This window comes from Dermacentor andersoni, chromosome 9, assembly GCF_023375885.2.
Source record: "Dermacentor andersoni chromosome 9, qqDerAnde1_hic_scaffold, whole genome shotgun sequence".
Lineage (NCBI taxonomy): Eukaryota > Metazoa > Arthropoda > Arachnida > Ixodida > Ixodidae > Dermacentor > Dermacentor andersoni.
The window spans coordinates 110,421,678-110,439,004 of NC_092822.1; the positions used below are offsets into that span (position 1 = coordinate 110,421,678).

Here is a 17,327-nt window from a genome sequence, read left to right on the forward strand (position 1 = left end):
CGCTTTCGCGATCTATCGTCGCGACGATAGATCGGGTTTTTTTATTATTGTAAGTACTGATCCAGCTGTAGGGCACATGTAACCGACAAACGGAAGTCTCAGGAGAGCACCTGAGATTATAATAAAGCAGGCGGCGCAAGAACTCCAGGGCACCCAAGGGACAGTATCAGGATCAAAGTTCGAAGCAGAATGGTACGTAGGTTGGGGCCGCCGGGGCAGGTGTGTCGCAGGGAGTGTTCGCACGGACAGCTCCCCTGGAACGCGCAGCAGTGCCTCGCAAGATCGAGATACTTTAAAGGCACCTGCGCCCATGATCTTTCTTTTGCCTCGGTGCAGTGAGCACGATTAACGAGAATAATATAGAGGGCATCCGGTGCAGTCGCGAATGCGTCATGGCAAATGTAGCTCGCGTCGCCTGGCGTGTGTAGTAATATCAGAGTTGGTTGTATGAACTTTATGCATAATACGCTTTGTTACGGTACCTTAACGGAATGGGTCTAGAGGACGGTGTTGGTACATTTTTTCGTACCGCCCTAATCCTATAACCCCCACTACAAACACACACACATACCCCCTTTTTTATGTATGCATACAATTCCTTGCCATGACGGATCAAGCCTCCTTTATTTTTGAAAAATAGAGGCGGCTATGGACGGATTGACCAGTTCAAGTTGTCAACTTGTCAGTAACTGTCATAGGAATCACTGTAATAAACACAATACCACGATCGGATTGTTTACTTTCATTGCTTGTTGTAACACTGAAGACTACATAGAACTTTATTTTGTATATGTGAGAGAAGTATGTGGATATCACGAGCTTAAGCCAATGTGCGATACATAGACAAAGCAGATGCTACAACATGAACTGCATTGAGGGCCACACAACGCATACGTAATTAAAGGTGCAAAATAAAGGGGGAAGCTTCAAAATAGGCTCTGTAGCACTGCAAAGTATGACATATATTGTATGTGTACAATAAATGCTCAAAAAACAATGCATCAATGTGCCATTTGCCTTCAAGTTTATTATCAAGTTCAAGTTTACTGAAGTTTATTATGAGCATATGTACAACATGAATCTACTGACACACCCGCAGTCAAGGTGGCTGTTCGAGGTGTGCTGGCTGCCTCAGTGTAAGAAAAAGAAATTGGGTCAATGTCGACACCAGTGCCACTGCTTCTTGGGTCTGACCTGCACGTGCCTCCGCGGCATCTTTGTGCACAAGTGTGCTGGCGTGGCGAGGCGTAGGAGTCATCCGAGAGAAAGAATATCGTTTACATGGAGAAGTGGCTGTTCACATTGCCTGTCGCTTTCCCTCAAATGTTTCCTTGGCGACTAGGGTGACACACCCGCAGTCAATTTCAATTTTCAATTCAATTCACTTTATTTTCAACACCACAATGTTGAGGACCGCGAACAAAAAGCCTTTTATGGCTTGACAAGGTCCGCAGCCCCTTTTAACAAGCAGTGACAGAGCATAGGGTTAGGTATTACATATTAAGCTAGAATTACCTAAGTCCCAATAACACGAGTGTCAGGCATAATGCATATGTATAATATACACATACATGCATGTGTAAAATGAATTCAAGTGAAACAGAATGTATATGCAGTACATATAGCACTCACGTACAATTAAAACCGAAAGAATTAACGCTAATTACTAATGCACATTATACATATATGAAATCAACAAATGTGTCACACAAAACATACTGCAATGCACACTTCGGCAAATACACTGTTACAAAAACAATTTCTTCCATTTTTGCGGAAACAAAGGAAAGACAAGGAAAAAAAAGCACAATAATGAAACTTATACAGTGTTGATTTTATTTAGACAAGATGGTAATGTAAAGCGCAACATTTGGTATGTGTAATTAGTCCTTGCCTGTGGCATCTCCCAGAGTTCGCAACTGTGCGTATTTAGCTTCCCATCTCTACGTTTTAAGTTCGATATTTATTTATTTATTTAACAATGTCCTTACAGGCCTCGTATGAGGCATTGGGTAAGGGGGGCGTTACAATAATATTAACAGAGTATATAGAACATATAAAAAACATAATAGACGTACATTATTAATTGACAGTGAAAAAAAATATGTGCCTATCTTATACAAGTATTAAAAGCATGGTACAACATAACAAGGTCTGGAGTGTACATATTAGAAAAAAACAAACGATACAGTTTCTTTAATAAACAATGAAAAATAATGTTGCCACTCCAGTACAAATACTAAACAATACTAAAGAATACAAGAATAATAAGCGAAATGAGCTCATAAACAAGAGAGCACATAACTGGAAAAAAAAAGGAAAAAAGCATCGTGCACTTTATTGAAGTTACGCGGTGGAATATGAAATGATGAACTGGCGGAATTTATCGGGATTAGGTTCGGAGACGATGAAATCAGGAAGAGCGTTCCACAATCGAATGGCACGAGGAAGCGCGGACCAGTTGAATGCATGTGTGTTCCCGTAGATGCGTGTGAAGCTGAGGTGATTATGTAATCTGCGAGATGTGAAAGGTGCGACTTCAAGCCGTAAAGAAGATTTTCTATCCGCAGGAACGTACTTGTGAAATAATGATATGAGTGCAAAATCGCGTCGAGTACTTAGTGGCTCAAGTGAAATATCAAGTTTTATTTGTGAGATGCTTGAATTGTAAGTGTAGTTACGCGAGATAAACCTGGCGGCCCTATTTTGAATTGATTCTAATAAGCTGATTAGGTTGTTATGATGGGGTGACCAGATTGGGGAGGCAAATTCGAGCTGGGGGCGAACAAACGTCTGATAAGCTAGCTTACGGATGTTAGAGGGCGAATTTCGTAGATTTCGGCGTAAGTACCCCAGTGATCTTGAAGCATTAGCACATATAGTAGTAATGTGATGGGCCCAGGAAAGGCTTGGTGCGAGATTAATGCCTAAGTATTTGTAGGAAGTAGCTACAGAAATTGGTTTATTATTTACGTTATATTGGAAGGAAGAGATTGAGTGTTTACGGGTGAAAGACATTACTTTGCATTTAGACGAATTAAGATTCATCAACCAAGTGTTACACCAATCCAATATGAGATGAAGGTCGTTTTGAAGAATGAGGTGGTCATCGGGGCTGGTTATAGGGCGGTAAATAATGCAGTCATCTGCGAATATTCGCACTCGGGATGTTAAGTTATTAGGAAGATCGTTAATGTATATTAAGAATAGTAGCGGCCCAAGAACGCTACCTTGTGGCACGCCGGAAGTGACATAGGAAAGGGGCGAAGAAAGGTTGTTAACGATAGTAAATTGTCGGCGATTAGAAAGAAAGTTCCGGAGCCAAGTTAGTGTCAGTGAATCCAATCTTAGTGCATTTAACTTTGAAATCAGGCGGAAATGGGCTACGCGATCAAACGCCTTGGAGAAGTCAAGGAATATGCTATCAATCTGTACATTATAGTCCGTGTCTAAATGCAGGTAAGTCGTAAATTCTAAAAGCTGTGTCTCACATGACAAACCCTTCCTGAACCCGTGCTGATTAGTGAAAAAAAAGTTGTTTGATTCCAGATGGTTGTATATATGAGAAGCTATTATATGTTCGAGCATTTTACAACAAATACACGTGAGCGAAATTGGCCGGTAGTTATCTGGTGAGTATCTGTCACCGTTTTTGAATATGGGAACTACTTTGGCAGTCTTCCAATCTGACGGGAGCGCTCCTGAAGTTAGTGACTGTTTGAGAATGTGATATAGTATTTTGCTAGAAGTCATAACAGTGTTCTTTAGTATTTTGGAATTAATCTCATCGATGCCACAAGAACTAGATAACTTAAGGTTGTTTATAAGAGATACAATGTTTATAAGATACGGAGTTTACAGAGATACAGAGTTTATAAGATACAATATAGTATTTAGCGTGTTATTATTTCTTTTAATATAAATACCTGTCTTATATCGTTGAATTAGTGTTTGCTCATAAATATCAGGCATAGGAAGTAAATTCAGTTTTTTGAAAAGTGGGCGCGTATGTGTGTCGTGGGGAACGTCCAGAATGCTACGGACGGCCTTTTTTGTATTCTATGTAATGTGGTGATATTAGAAAGTGTCGTAGTACCCCAAACAAGATGGCAATAATGAATTTGGCTGAGAAGCAAGGATTCGTATAGGAGAAGTTTGATGTTTTTAGGGAGAAAATATCTTAACCTGCATAAAATGCCACTCACACGGGATATTTTCGCAGCGACTAAATCCACATGCAAATTCCACGACATATGTTGTTCGAATACAACCCCAAGACATTTAACAGTAGGCACAATCGGAATAATAGAATTATTAAGTTGTACTGTTAGGTCTGTAGCGACGTTACGATTTCTCGGTCTGAACAGAACAGCTGTTGTTTTCTTAATATTTATACTAAGTGAATTTACGGTAGACCACGAGGACAGTTTTGTTAGTGCTTCATTTGCGATACCGATAGCCTCTGTGGAATTCGGTGCGGTAACCAGAATAGTTGTGTCGTCCGCGTACATAATAAATTTCACATTATTATCTATAGTAACTAAGTCATTGATATAAATACAAAAAAGCAGGGGCCCCAGAATACTTCCTTGTGGCACTCCCGCGTGAACTGGCTTTAAATTAGACACATATCGTTCTATGATCACTTGTTGCATACGGTGTTGCAGATACGACTGTATTAATTCAAGAAATACGCCACGAAATCCATAATGTTCAAGTTTGTTGAGCAGTGTGGAATGATTTATACAATCAAACGCCTTCGAATAATCAACAAAGATGCCCAGAGTACATAATTGCTGTTCAAACGACTGCAATATAATTTCCTTTTGAGTAAGTAAGGCAGTTTCTGTCGACTGCCCTTTCACAAAGCCATACTGCATACTAGTTATAAGGTCGTGTTTGATCAGAAACGATGTCATGCGGGCATGTACTAGTTTTTCTATACCTTTAGAAAAGATGGGCAACACAGATATTGGACGGTAGTTTGTCAGCTCGTTTTTATCACCACCTTTGTACAAAACTACTACCTTCGCAACCTGAAGTCTTTTCGGGAACGAGCCCCTGGAAAATATCAAGTTGATTATGTGTACTAATGCAGGTAGAATCAAGTCCAGGACATGCTTAATTGGCAGGATCTCGAATCCTTCGACGTCACAACATCTGCTGTTTTTGATAGACATAAAAGTAGTAAATACCTCAATTTCCGTAGTAAGCGCTAAAAATGCAGATTGTTTAGTCCTGCAGCTGAGATAACTCAAAGAATTAGGATCATGAGTACTGTTTACTAAGGTTGTGAAATAGTTATTAAATGTATTTGCAAGCGTCTCATTTGATAAAACTTTATCACCTAGTGTAATTTCTGTTATAGTCGTGTTCTTATCTCCTCGCCGAAGAAAACCATTAATACGCTTCCAGATAACTTCAGATTTCTTTATTACGTCATTATTGAACAAATTATTCAAATACTGTCTCTTCTCTCTACGCAAAATACTATTTGCTTTGTTCCTTTGCACCTTAAATTCATGCAAAGCTTTTTCAGTCCTGGTGTCAATAAAAGTCGTATAGAGGCGGTTTTTAGCACGAATTTCACGGATACAGTTTTTATTTATCCATGGTTTTTTGGCTTTACGTGCTGGTTTAACTACTTTGTATTTGAAGCATTTATCATAGGTATCCTTAAACCTAGCGCAAAAATATTCATAAGCAGTTTCCGGATCACTGGCACGCATCAGTTCTGACCAATCTATTAGCGATATTGCCTCATGAAAATACTTCAGGCTTTGCATATTGACATCACGAACCATTTGTGGTAAACGGTGTTTGGATGTTGAAGGTGAACACTGGGTCATCAAAAGAAATATTGGAAGGTGTTCACTTATATGAGCACTCACAACACCAGATAAAATGTTAGAATGGTGGATGTTGGTTATGAAGACGTCAATTAATGTCGATGCATCTGTTGAAATACGAGTCGGACTATTTATAACATTTTCAAAACCATTAGATTCGATTGTCTTGCGAAGTTCTCGAGAAGTAGAAGCCTTTAAGAAATCAATGTTTAGGTCCCCTGCCAGAATTAACTTGTAACCATTATCAGTCACCCAGCAGAAGCATTTTTCCATAAAAGACAGAGAGTTCTGCGAGCTCGATCCTGGTGGTCAATATAGGACGCAGAAAACATTATCATTGCACTGAACAGTAAGCACTTCATAATCTAACGTAACAAGAGGAAAAGATGCAACAATGTTGCAACGGAGTGTGCTTTTTGCCATTAACAGAACGCCACCTCCTCTCCGACATGATCGATTCATAAAAAATGTTGTGTAGCCGGGTAACTTAAGAACTTCCAATTCACATTGATACCATGTTTCTGTCACCATTAATATATCAGGAGCAAAGCCAAACGTAGCGATAAGTGCAAGAATCTGTTCCTCTTTATTTCGGGCAGACTGCGCATTAAGATGGATAAAAGATAGGCAGTTATTATTTTCGGCATACAGGCTGCCAACTTCATGCGGCGCAAAATATGCGTGCGTAGTGCTTCCAGACATGACGTCATCATTAGTAGCCATGAAATCTTGGTTAGTCAATTTTTTCTAGATCAGAGACATGCATTATTTGCAGTGACCGGCAGGATTCACTTTTCCTAGCGAAAATCTTGCCGTCCCGCGTCCAAGCGAAACGCCAATTCTTTTCCCTTTTGCGCGCGATCGTCATGCCCAAAAGTTTTTTCAATTCAGAGCACAGGTGCTCATTGACAAACACAGCACAAGACTGTGTGTAGCCAAGATCAGTGGCTGATAGTCGCTTCTTTCGAGTTTTGTTGAGGACAGCGTCGCGTTTTGATCGGCTGCGGAACTGTACCACAATGTTAGACTGCCCAGAATCCCTCGTTGGAACTCTGTGACAGATCTCAACATCATTTTCACTAATAGGCTCACTTACAACGTCTCCGATTTTTTTCAGAATAGCAGAAAGGTTCTCGCTCTGTGAAGTTGGAACACCTTTGATTTCCAGATTCTTATTTCTGGAATATTGGTCTAGTTGTACAATTCTGAGCTCAGCTTCCAGTACGCGCTTCTTCAGTAGTGTGCACTCAGAAGTGAGGCAAGCGTTCTCAGCCTTGATTTCAGCGTTTTCTTTCTGAATGTATTTCATGGTGGTACACATTTCCTCAAAACATTTGTTCATATTATCCAGGCTATTCTTAATCTCTCTATTTTCCTTCCTAAATTCTCTCTCCAGTGATGCGCGCATATCACGAATTTCTTGTTTCAAATCTTTCAGCATTTTTTGTTCCTCAGGGGACATTGCAGCAAAAACAGACACAGAAAAAATGACTTTGGCAGTAGCAACAGCAGTAAAAAAGCAACGTGAATAATTCAGTCTCACAAAGTGCCTAACCTGCGAGGCATAGAAGAAGAGACACAGCGTAAGCCGTGCTGTCCCGCTGCTGCCGCCGCTGCCAAGTGAAGCGTCCCAGTGCTTGCGTCGGGTTTATGTAGAGCTGGCACTGCGGTATGGTGATGACGTAGACCGTGACGTAAAAGCGGGCTCGTGGCTTGTCACAGGATGATCATGGGCGGCCGATACATCGATGGGGCCGGCTGACGACAGGGAATCTGCGAGGCATAGAAGAAGAGACACAGCGTAAGCCGTGCTGTCCCGCTGCTGCCGCCGCTGCCAAGTCAAGGTGGCTGTTCAAGGTGTGCTGGCTGCCTAAACGAAAGAAAGAGAATGAAATTAGATGAATGTCGATACCAGTGCTATTGCTTCTTGCCTCTTACCTGCATTTGCCTCCACGGCCTCTTGGCTTGCGGAGTGTGTATGAGGGAGCTGCTGTGGCTAGGCGTAGGCAGTGTCTAAGCAAAAAGAAAAGGCCATTCAAATGGGGAATTATGGAAATAAATGCAGTTGTTATGTCTGCTCCTTGCACTCTTCTTGCCTAAATGTTTTCAAACATAGTGTCCAGTATACACCAGCACTTTGACTGCTTCTGCTTTTTACCTGCAGGTGTTGCTGCGAGATCCTTAGTATGGCTGCGTGCAGCATTGTAACACTTGGTGGAGGCATTTGAAGTGGTAGCCAAAAATATAAAGAATCATCCTTGTCTGCATGAATGCTTTCAATTTCTAAATGCAGTGGTAACTATCACTATTAGTGCAAGGCCCCCCACATCTATGCGGCAAGTGCCATAGCTCGAAACTGAATATTTCCTTTAGTGTTTCACAAGGCGTCTGATATGTCCACATTAGATGTGATGTGTTCGTTTTTATTTATCCCAGTGTGGAGAGAGCATCATTAAATTGCTTTTTTCTTGCGTGTCTTCTTTTTTTTGGTTTATTTCTGAATTTATCAAGCAGCAGTCTCATGATGCTAAAGTTACTTATGTAATGGCAATCAGCTTTTGTTTTGCTGAAAAACAACGCATTTCCTGACCCATTGTTTGACATCCCCTCACTCGCATAATTTTGCAGAGTATTCCACCTATATTGACTTGCTTGACCTCCACTAAAGAGTCTTGCATTTTCAAATACGACTCTTTCATTAAAATCATTCGATACTTCTCATAATTTCTTTACCTTGGCCTTCCGATATTCTGCATTCACCATTTTTGCTTGCTTCTGACTAGAAATGTCTTCTTTTATTTAGAGCTTAAATTTTACATTTGGAACACACGGAACATTGCATATCTGCATAAAAGGGAAACATGTTTCATTAAACATTTGCAAAATCCAATTGAAGATTGATGAATGCAGCTTGCAGTGTGTTATGACTGAATGAGCCATAAAAGTAACTCATCTCACTTGGTAAATTAAAGCACATATTGGTGTGATGTACAACATACGTTACACTAACGTGGTGGGTTCTCTTGCTTATACAGCAAAATAATCGGTGTGCGAGAAATAATTGGTGCGCGAGAAAAAATATTATTTTTGCATACCCCTTGTACACACTGATTTAAGGAAAATGAGCTGGAGCTGTCCACATGATCTACTTATTTTACCTGCGAGTATGGTCAACAAAAATGTGTCCCAGCTGCTTAGTGGTATTTGAGATTATGTCAGTATTGCATATGTGTCTGTTGTCTAAAATAATTGAATTTTGAAAATGCTCGCAGGGATCTGATGTACATATCTGCAGTTTATGGATACATGTAAAAGACTCAGCATCAAGTGCAAGTGAACGGTCCCACAGGCCCGGAGTCGATCATGCAAATAGATTCGCTGCACAAATTTGTGACCAGAAAAGATATTCCACATGAAATGGCATGCAAGGAAGTGTTGAAAATATTGCACAGTTAATAAAACGCCTACGCTATTAATATGTTGGTTGATGCACTCGTTATGCAAAACGGAGGTGAGGCGTGCAGACAGGACACAAGAGGAGAGTATTTACAAGCAAACAACACGAGCGCCGCCCACTTCTCTACTCTTCTGTCCTGTCTGCACGCCTCACCTCTGTTTTGCATAATGAATCCTTACCAACTAGCTCAGCTTTCTGTCGTTCTAAGTCTCGATGCACTCGATTTCGTCCGCATTAGGCACTCGCCTCTTGATTAGTTCGTGGCACAGAAATATCCGGCATCAGGCTGTTTTTCTGCTGTGGCCTTTGTAGAAGCATGATTGTTCAAAGTGCAGCAATTAAACAGATTCTTTGAGTTGCTTGTGGCTTCGCCAGTACAATGTCGGTGCGCTGGTTCGCCTGTCCAGCAATTTCCTACTGAAGGGAAACCTGAAAATAAAAATACCGCTCCGCATGTAGAAAAATGCTCTACTGTGTCGCTTCTCAAACGATTGTGATGCGCCACAAGAGCTGCCTACTCGTGTGATATTCTCAACAAGGAGATACATTCGTTTACTTACATGTGAAGGTATATGCCAGAGCACTTCGGGGCTTCGGTGGCACATAAGGCACGAGTGTGCCATAGCGTCCGATGTCGACGGGCGATCGCATGTCAAACCTAAACTGTACGAAACTACTACGCTTCCAAAAAACAGATTCGAAACCGAAATTCGCGTCATCCTTCATTGCATGAATGCGTACATCGTGATTTACATAAGTCACGGACTTAGCGATCGCTTTCTGTAAAGTTAATATTAACGCACCGCCTTCATAAAGCCATTAGTTATTCGTTTTTAGATGACAAAGCATAAGGTGGCCTGTACTTGTTTTCAGCTCTTTCAATAGTAATTGCGCTGGCCACATTGACCAGTAGCAACAGGGCGGCGCCCTAGAGGTTCCCACTTTTCCGGCCCAGCTTTTCCTCTAGAGTTGTTCTACTAACTCTATGTCAGGAGCAGAGGAGCCGAACGTGGCACTAGAAATTTATCAAGCGCGACAAGCGCCAGCGCGAGAGCGAGGGTGCGGAGGAGAAGTTTGACGTCACTCGGGGTACTCTCGTCGCGAGCGCGCGATAGCAGCGCCGGCCCCGCAGGCGCTCCGGCCGCCTTCGCCGTGGTCCATTTTATTCTGCCCGCGACTGTACATCAACGGCATGTCAAATAGCGTGTAAGTAACACTTCATTAAGGGCGTTGCGTGTTTGTGTTGTGTGTAGTACGAGCGAGTAGTGTAAGAGATGACACTGAAGAGAAAGCGGTGACGGCGAAGTCCACGAAAAGTAGTTGAGGGCTAGCCATATTGAACGTCTGCGCCGTGTTGAAGAAAGCCTGCGACTTCAGTTGCTCAGGTCGCCAGAAAGGCTTGAGTGGTAGCCACGGAGCAAGAAACATTTAGGAGTGAAACTCCGCTGTTTGCGGCGACCAGAAAAGGTCACAAGCCCGCGGAGCCGTTATAGTGCTGGCGGCGCCTGGCGGCCTGGAAAGAAATTACCGACGTTAGAGGGCGCCGGAGCAACGCCGGAGCCGCCTGCCCGGGCGCTGCATTTTTTTTTTCGCTGCGGCTTCTACGATGCGCCGCATGGCGCCGCCACTGTATAGGGCCCCGTCGACGCATACAACAATTGTGACCTTATCTGGTCGCCCGCGCTCGCTCGCGCTGACGGGAGTTTCACCTCCTAGATGTCTTACTCCGTGGTGGTAGCATTGGCGGCGAGGAGTTACGGAGTCGCCATCTATCGGAAGCGCCTCGCTGGCGTAGTATGAGGGATCCGGCGGCGCGCTCCTCGTAGGTTTTGCTGTCAGCGCTCACTAAAAACACCGCGCGCGAGCTCTCCCGGACATTTCTGTAAGTACTTTCGAAACGAGAGAAGTTTTTTTACTGTCTAAAAAATAATCTTAGGCAAACTGAAAGCACAGAATCGTTTACAGATGCTGTTTCTTTACCGAATATGTACAGTGAACGCCACTGCGCGCGGTCGCCGCGATGGAGTCTCCCGAACCGGCTTCTTGCGTGAAAGGCAGGTAAACGCCGAGAGCAAACTATGTGAAATATGTTCTTATAGTGTTTGTATAACTAAATGGAGCGTAATAGCATGAAGCCTTAATGCAGTGATCGCACAGATTCGCAGCGACCGACTGCGCGTCTGCATGCTTGTCCGCGCACTGTTTCGCTTTCACCGCGTGCACGTTTTTGCACCGTGCCATGAGCTTTAGGCCGCAGAATATGAGCATTTGACAGTATACAAGCAACCATTGTTGCGTGGGCGCTATCAGAGCTGTTCAAAAATAATTTCATTGTAGAGACTTCGACGCCTACGGGGACTGTGATGTGCCGTCGCGACGATTCAATCTATTATGTTTTTTCTAAATTCTTGGACGTTTCAATATTATTTCTCGAGTTGCGTCGCACTGTATGTTTATCGGTGTTCTCAGCGTGCGATTTTCCGCTGCTTCTTTTTTGTAATCCAGTGCATTAATTCATAACACACACATGACCATATCCCATGCTTTTTCTTAAATGTGATTCTTACCGCTCCCTTTCCACTCCAGTAAACTTGCCAGTATCTATAGCATCGACAAGTTCATAGACCAAACCATCATGACATTATTCGGGCAGCGGACTCGGGCGAGCGTCTCAGTGCGCGTTTTCCGAACATCACAGACCCGGCGCCGCAGCAGAAATCTTCCTCGCGTCTGTGCTTGCTGCATACCCGAGTTGTAGCCGATGACTGTTTGCCAGTTTTATGTTTCGCAAGCCAAGCTTCACGCAGCTTCTTGTCCTGCGGCTACGTGTGAATAAGGCTGACACCGCGGGCTCCGTTGCGTACGTCCGGCACTGCGGCACCGAGCAGTAGCCTACCATGTTGCGCGCCTTCAAAGGCAGCCACTACCTATTGTACGGCTTTCAAGCGTTGTAAAGGCGACACTCGAAGCGGGAAAATCTCGCCACTAAATGAGGACCGCAGCGTACGAGGGAATTTAAACTCTCGTTTTCAGTTCGCTTCGGCGCTCCCGAAGCAGCCGACGCGGACGCTATGTCTACGTGATCCCTAATAGCACGTCACGCCGACGGTGGCGCCAGGTTTTCCAGTGGTGGAGCTCGAGGCCAATACCGTTGGGCGTATTTGGTAACCACAGCGATAAACACACACTTTGCGAAAACGAGGAGAGGAATAGGGCCGAGGGAGCTGAAAATTACATTAATGAGAGCACTCGTGTGGTGTATAAGAGATTGAAGAAGACAATCAGGTGAGATCAACGTTCTTAGACATACTTCAGTTTCGCAGCTCCCTATGCGAGCCCATTGGCCGACGTGGCCGCAACGGGTGTCACTGAAACTACCGGCGCTGCAGTCGCGTCTTTCGTCATGCGCCGCGCGTCGTCTGCTCCTGCTGCGACGCGTCGTTTGCACCAACAGGCCTGTAGGCCCTTATCCGTCGTAAATGTAGTTTAGGTACGCAGTCTGAGTTTTGTGACAAACCTGCCGCGCGTAAGTAACGGGGACTTCACGGTGTCTGTGCACTATCGACGCTGCAGTGACGTATCTCTCACGCAGCGCGCATTGTCTACTCCTGCGATGCCATCTCTGCGGTGGGTCGTTTTCCCCAACTGGTCAGTGCCGTTCGCTCTTTGATGACTGTGTTTTGGCTGCCCGAACAGCATTTTATGCCAAGGACCTTTGAATGACATGTCTAGCTAGTCTTTAGAGGCTGCAACTACACCGCAAATGAACGGTCGTGCACTGCGATTCCGCTTTTCAACCAACTTTTTCCCTCTAAAAGCGTCACGGCGCTCCCTTCAGCGATGGCTTTGTTTTTTGCTGCTTATTGTTCAGATGTGTATTAATTAAAGACGGCGAGCGCCTGTGCAGACGTAGGGACAATAAGGCATCACGCCCAGTAGTCGCTTGAGACAACGCTGTGGTGAATTGATCCACCGCCGTCAACGCTTCTTCGCCTAATAAATTTAATTGACACATGCATTTTTATAGTCGTCCGCGGAGATTATGGGACGTGTAAATGAGTTGGAAGTGATCTGTGAGCAGTGACAAGGACGAAGTTAAATACTATGAACATATTTATGTCAAAGCTTAATTCATTTCTTTGGAAACAAAACAAATAACAAACACAGTGACACTTTTTATTTACTTTGTGCACAAAAAAGTAATTTTGAGCTACTTTTGCTTAAAGCAATTTTGCACTCTTTCTAGCTGATTGCACCTGCTCTGTCAGCGAGTTATCGACGCCAATCAGCACAAGTTATATATGAAATAAACTACGCTAGCTCACCTGTCCGGATTTGCGCTTGAGCAAATGGTTGCGTACACACTTCAGGGCTTGCGGCACATCACACAGGAAATAAAGGTATGCGCGCTCAGGCAGGCATGGATGTGGAATCTTGTAAGAAGGTGAGGTTACGCTGCCGCTGATTCCCATCTGCTGCCACATCGAGTGATTGTTCCCAGCTCCGTCACTGACTACGGCGATCACCATAGCACCATGTTTATGCAATTGCATTACTTCTTGCAACACCAGCTCTGCTAAAATCCTGCCAGGCGCAGCACCTTTCATGGCAAAGGTGGAAATCGGTTGCACCCAGCTCTCCAGAAGTGGTACCAACATCAGCACGAGCGCATGATCTGCAAGTTGGTCAGTTCCTTCATTTGAAATACCACCGTAGTCCACAAAACCATCAAGCTTGAAGGTGGACTTGTGAAAATTGTACGCCTGGCGTAACTTAATTTCATCCTAAATCAGTGTGCCGAATTTCTTCCCATCTGCTCTGTTGCCCAGCTGTTTTCCAATAGCTTCCATACAGAGAGGATTGAAACCATACTTGCATGGTATTCCTTTCAGAATTCGTGTGAGACAGCTCAGGGAGGGCAAGGGCAGCATATTCTTGTCAGATAGAAGCTTATGTGCTCGAGGGCTCGCTATCCTCAGCATTAAACAATTCAGAAGCCAGTCCGCATTTTACCGCGCGCCACACGGAGACTTTGCTTTCAACTGTTTAAACGATGTCATAAATGCAAGGAAGTTCGGCCAACGCTTCCTCGATTCTGTTATCGGGCATTTCAGAAAGCCTTTTCTTCAGAGCGAAAATTTCATTCTTTCGCTTTTAATGCGCAGCAGCCGCCCTAAGCAGCTTCTTCTTCACATTGCGTAGTTCCTGATATCGCTTGAGCGTTGCGCTCGGAGCCTTAATGCTCAGTCGAAGTTTCCTCTGTAGATGGAGACAACGCGCGCAGACTAGTTGCTTTGTGAGTACATTGCACTGTTTGTGGTGCATATTATCTGATGTCGCCGTGTCACGCTGGTCTGCTTTCACGCCCGCACATATGTTCAAGCTGTCTGCTTCTCTCAGGATTCTTTCCACACTTGCAATGCTAGTCGCAGCTCGAAATAGCCTCTTGTGAATTTTGCTGTAGCCGTTTATGTAGCAAGTACCATCCTCTTCAAGCACAACAGTTTTCATTACTCGCAGATGCCCGGCTACCAGTTGCCTCATATAAAATACTCCGCATCGCTTCTGCGTTGCGTCGTCCTCAACAATTTCGAACTTCCAGAGCGCGGAAGGCAGTGTCACGTTCGTGAGCTCGTTGAGCACCAAGTGTGTAGCGCATATTTCTCAAGTTCCCTGTTGCAAGCCCAACAGCAGGTTTGAAGTTGAAGAGCTGTCACTACAAGCTTCGCCCGATGTACTTGCCGGCACTTGCCGGCACTTTTGGTGGACGTCGCTTTCGCTTAACATTTTTTGGCTTTGAGATGTGCTCGGACAGCCCAGGAAAGAACCGAAAAAGTGGGCCGGGAACAAGCATCCATTTCCCACGAGGGATCAATATTTTTTGTTACCCACAACATGCTTGTAGTATTTCAATATGTCGTTGGCCTCAAAGTGGCGTTCACACACTTTTGATTTGTTTGTGAGGCGCTTGTCTTTTCGGCGTAGCATGCGTTCTCAACTTTTAAACTCTCCAGCGTATTGCGGCGGTGCGAAAAAAATGGTGACCAGCGGCATCGTGTCTCAGGCCGCTGGTGCAGCCGGGGGCAAAACAGCACGGCATAGAGAACTTCTTGCTGCCATGAGACGCGGAAACGCTTCTTCAAGAAGCTCTTCAAGAGAGCAAATCACGACACATCACACACCTACAAAACGGAGAAGGATAACGGCAGACGATGCAATGAAACCAGAAGTGAAAGCAGAAGTCAAGTTTCAAGTTCATTACCAGAAACGCATTTACAATACCTAGCTCAGATATGACAAATTTTAAAAGAGGATCAAAATTAAGAACTGTGAAATAACTACTTCTCAAAATGGAAACCGGAAATCTACCAGAAATTGAGCAACTTCTGTCAGAAACGAAACAAAGTGACGAAAGACGCGATCGCAGCGCCGCTAGTTCGCGTGACCACCACTTCGGCCATCTCCCGAGCGGAGCTGTGAAACTGAAGCATGTCTAGGAACGTTCGGTTAGATGGAGGGCCTTTTCAAGCTAAATAGTATACGCCAACCCAAACGAATCAGCGTGGTCACACTTGCGCGACGCGCCATGGTTGCCTGCCACCAGGACATCATGGAGAGAGATGGAGATTCTTATAGAGGGGATGAAAATATGGGGTGAAGTGCAGTGCAGTAACTGCCTCTCAATAGAGGACACCTCAGCCGCGCTGCACAGGGGGGTATGGGAATGGAAAGATGGGTGAGAGAGAGAGAGATGCGGCGGCGGCGGCCGGAGCCCGAGGGGCGTGCGTGGGGCAAATTTATAGCCTCGGCGTATGTGGCGCTAGTCGCACCTAGTCGGGTTGAAGCAGTGCTTCCTATGCGGCGAGAGGAGCGTCACACATTTGGCGTACATACATCGCCGTCGATATTTGGGCAGTGGTCCAGCAGGGCACGGAGTGCAGCAGCGAGTGCAGCTATGAGCGCGTTTTTGGGGCGGCTGCTCGGAGCGGTTGAAGGGCCGCGTGACAGCTCAGCTGCCGGCGTTTGGGCGATGTGGCCACGCAGGGCGTCGCTGTAAGACCGGCCTTGCGGGGTGCGCGCAAACGAAGTTGGAGCGGCTGTGCGCGGCTCGGTCGATGCGGTGCAGGCTCCGACCAGTTCATCATGGAGTTACGGCGATGACAGTTTGCACTGGGCGCTTGAGAATAGAAACGAGAACACCAGAGACGTCCGAGGAACGTTTCTACGGTACAATATTACATCCTGAAAAAAAAAAAGAGCTCGCGATCAGGGACATCAGGAAATCGAGTACTACGGCCCTTGTTGATTCAGAGTTTATCTCTGAGAAAATGAGTTCAAGGTATGTTTATTTGCATTAGAATGGCGGGCGTAAGGAAAGCATTAGAAGGTGCCTGAGCACTCTGTGTAGATCACTTACGACAATGATAGCAAGAATACAACATTATAAGAGAATATAATTCGAAAACAAGTTCACTTATTATTACAGTGCAGCAAAAAGGAAGTGCCTTCACAGTATAACTGTGGATGGCGAAAATAATGTACATACTGAAAAAAATACCCTTGTAGGTCTGTATTAAAGTGGATAGACCATTCGCGTCTTGGCAACGGGATACAAGTTACTCCTGAAGGCGGAAAGTCTAGTGGGCAAATCGGACAGTTGGCTCTCGCAGTGATGAAACCCCGCAATGGACGCGATAACGCCACGACGACACGCGACATTCCGCCAAGAAATAAAGCCATTTTAACGCGACAGCGTTAAGGAGCTCGTGTCGCAGAAAAGCCAGTGTCGTCGGCGTCGGCAGCGTTGGCCCTGAGCGAAAAATCCCGGAAGGCAATTCATAAATAAAACCAACTTGCAAGATGGGCCGGGTGGGCATCGAAGCAGGGTCAGCGGAGTGTGAGACGGAGACGCTACTACTCAGCCATGAGTTCGATGGTTCAAAGCACGACAAAAGCGTCTCTAGTGAATGCGGTGTTGCCTTAGAAACGTACCTTAGAAAGTTATACTGCGGTGTATATCG

The 17,327-nt window shown here is 44.8% G+C and overlaps 1 protein-coding gene across 1 annotated transcript; it reads right to left on the bottom strand.

Moving 5' to 3' along the window:
- Positions 1-6,582: 6,582 nt before the first annotated feature.
- On the bottom strand, positions 6,583-7,225 carry LOC126527937 (uncharacterized). Its single transcript, XM_050175775.3, has one exon. The coding sequence runs from the start codon at positions 7,189-7,191 to the stop codon at positions 6,583-6,585; it is 609 nt and encodes a 202-aa protein (XP_050031732.2). The 5' UTR covers positions 7,192-7,225.
- Positions 7,226-17,327: the final 10,102 nt, after the last annotated feature.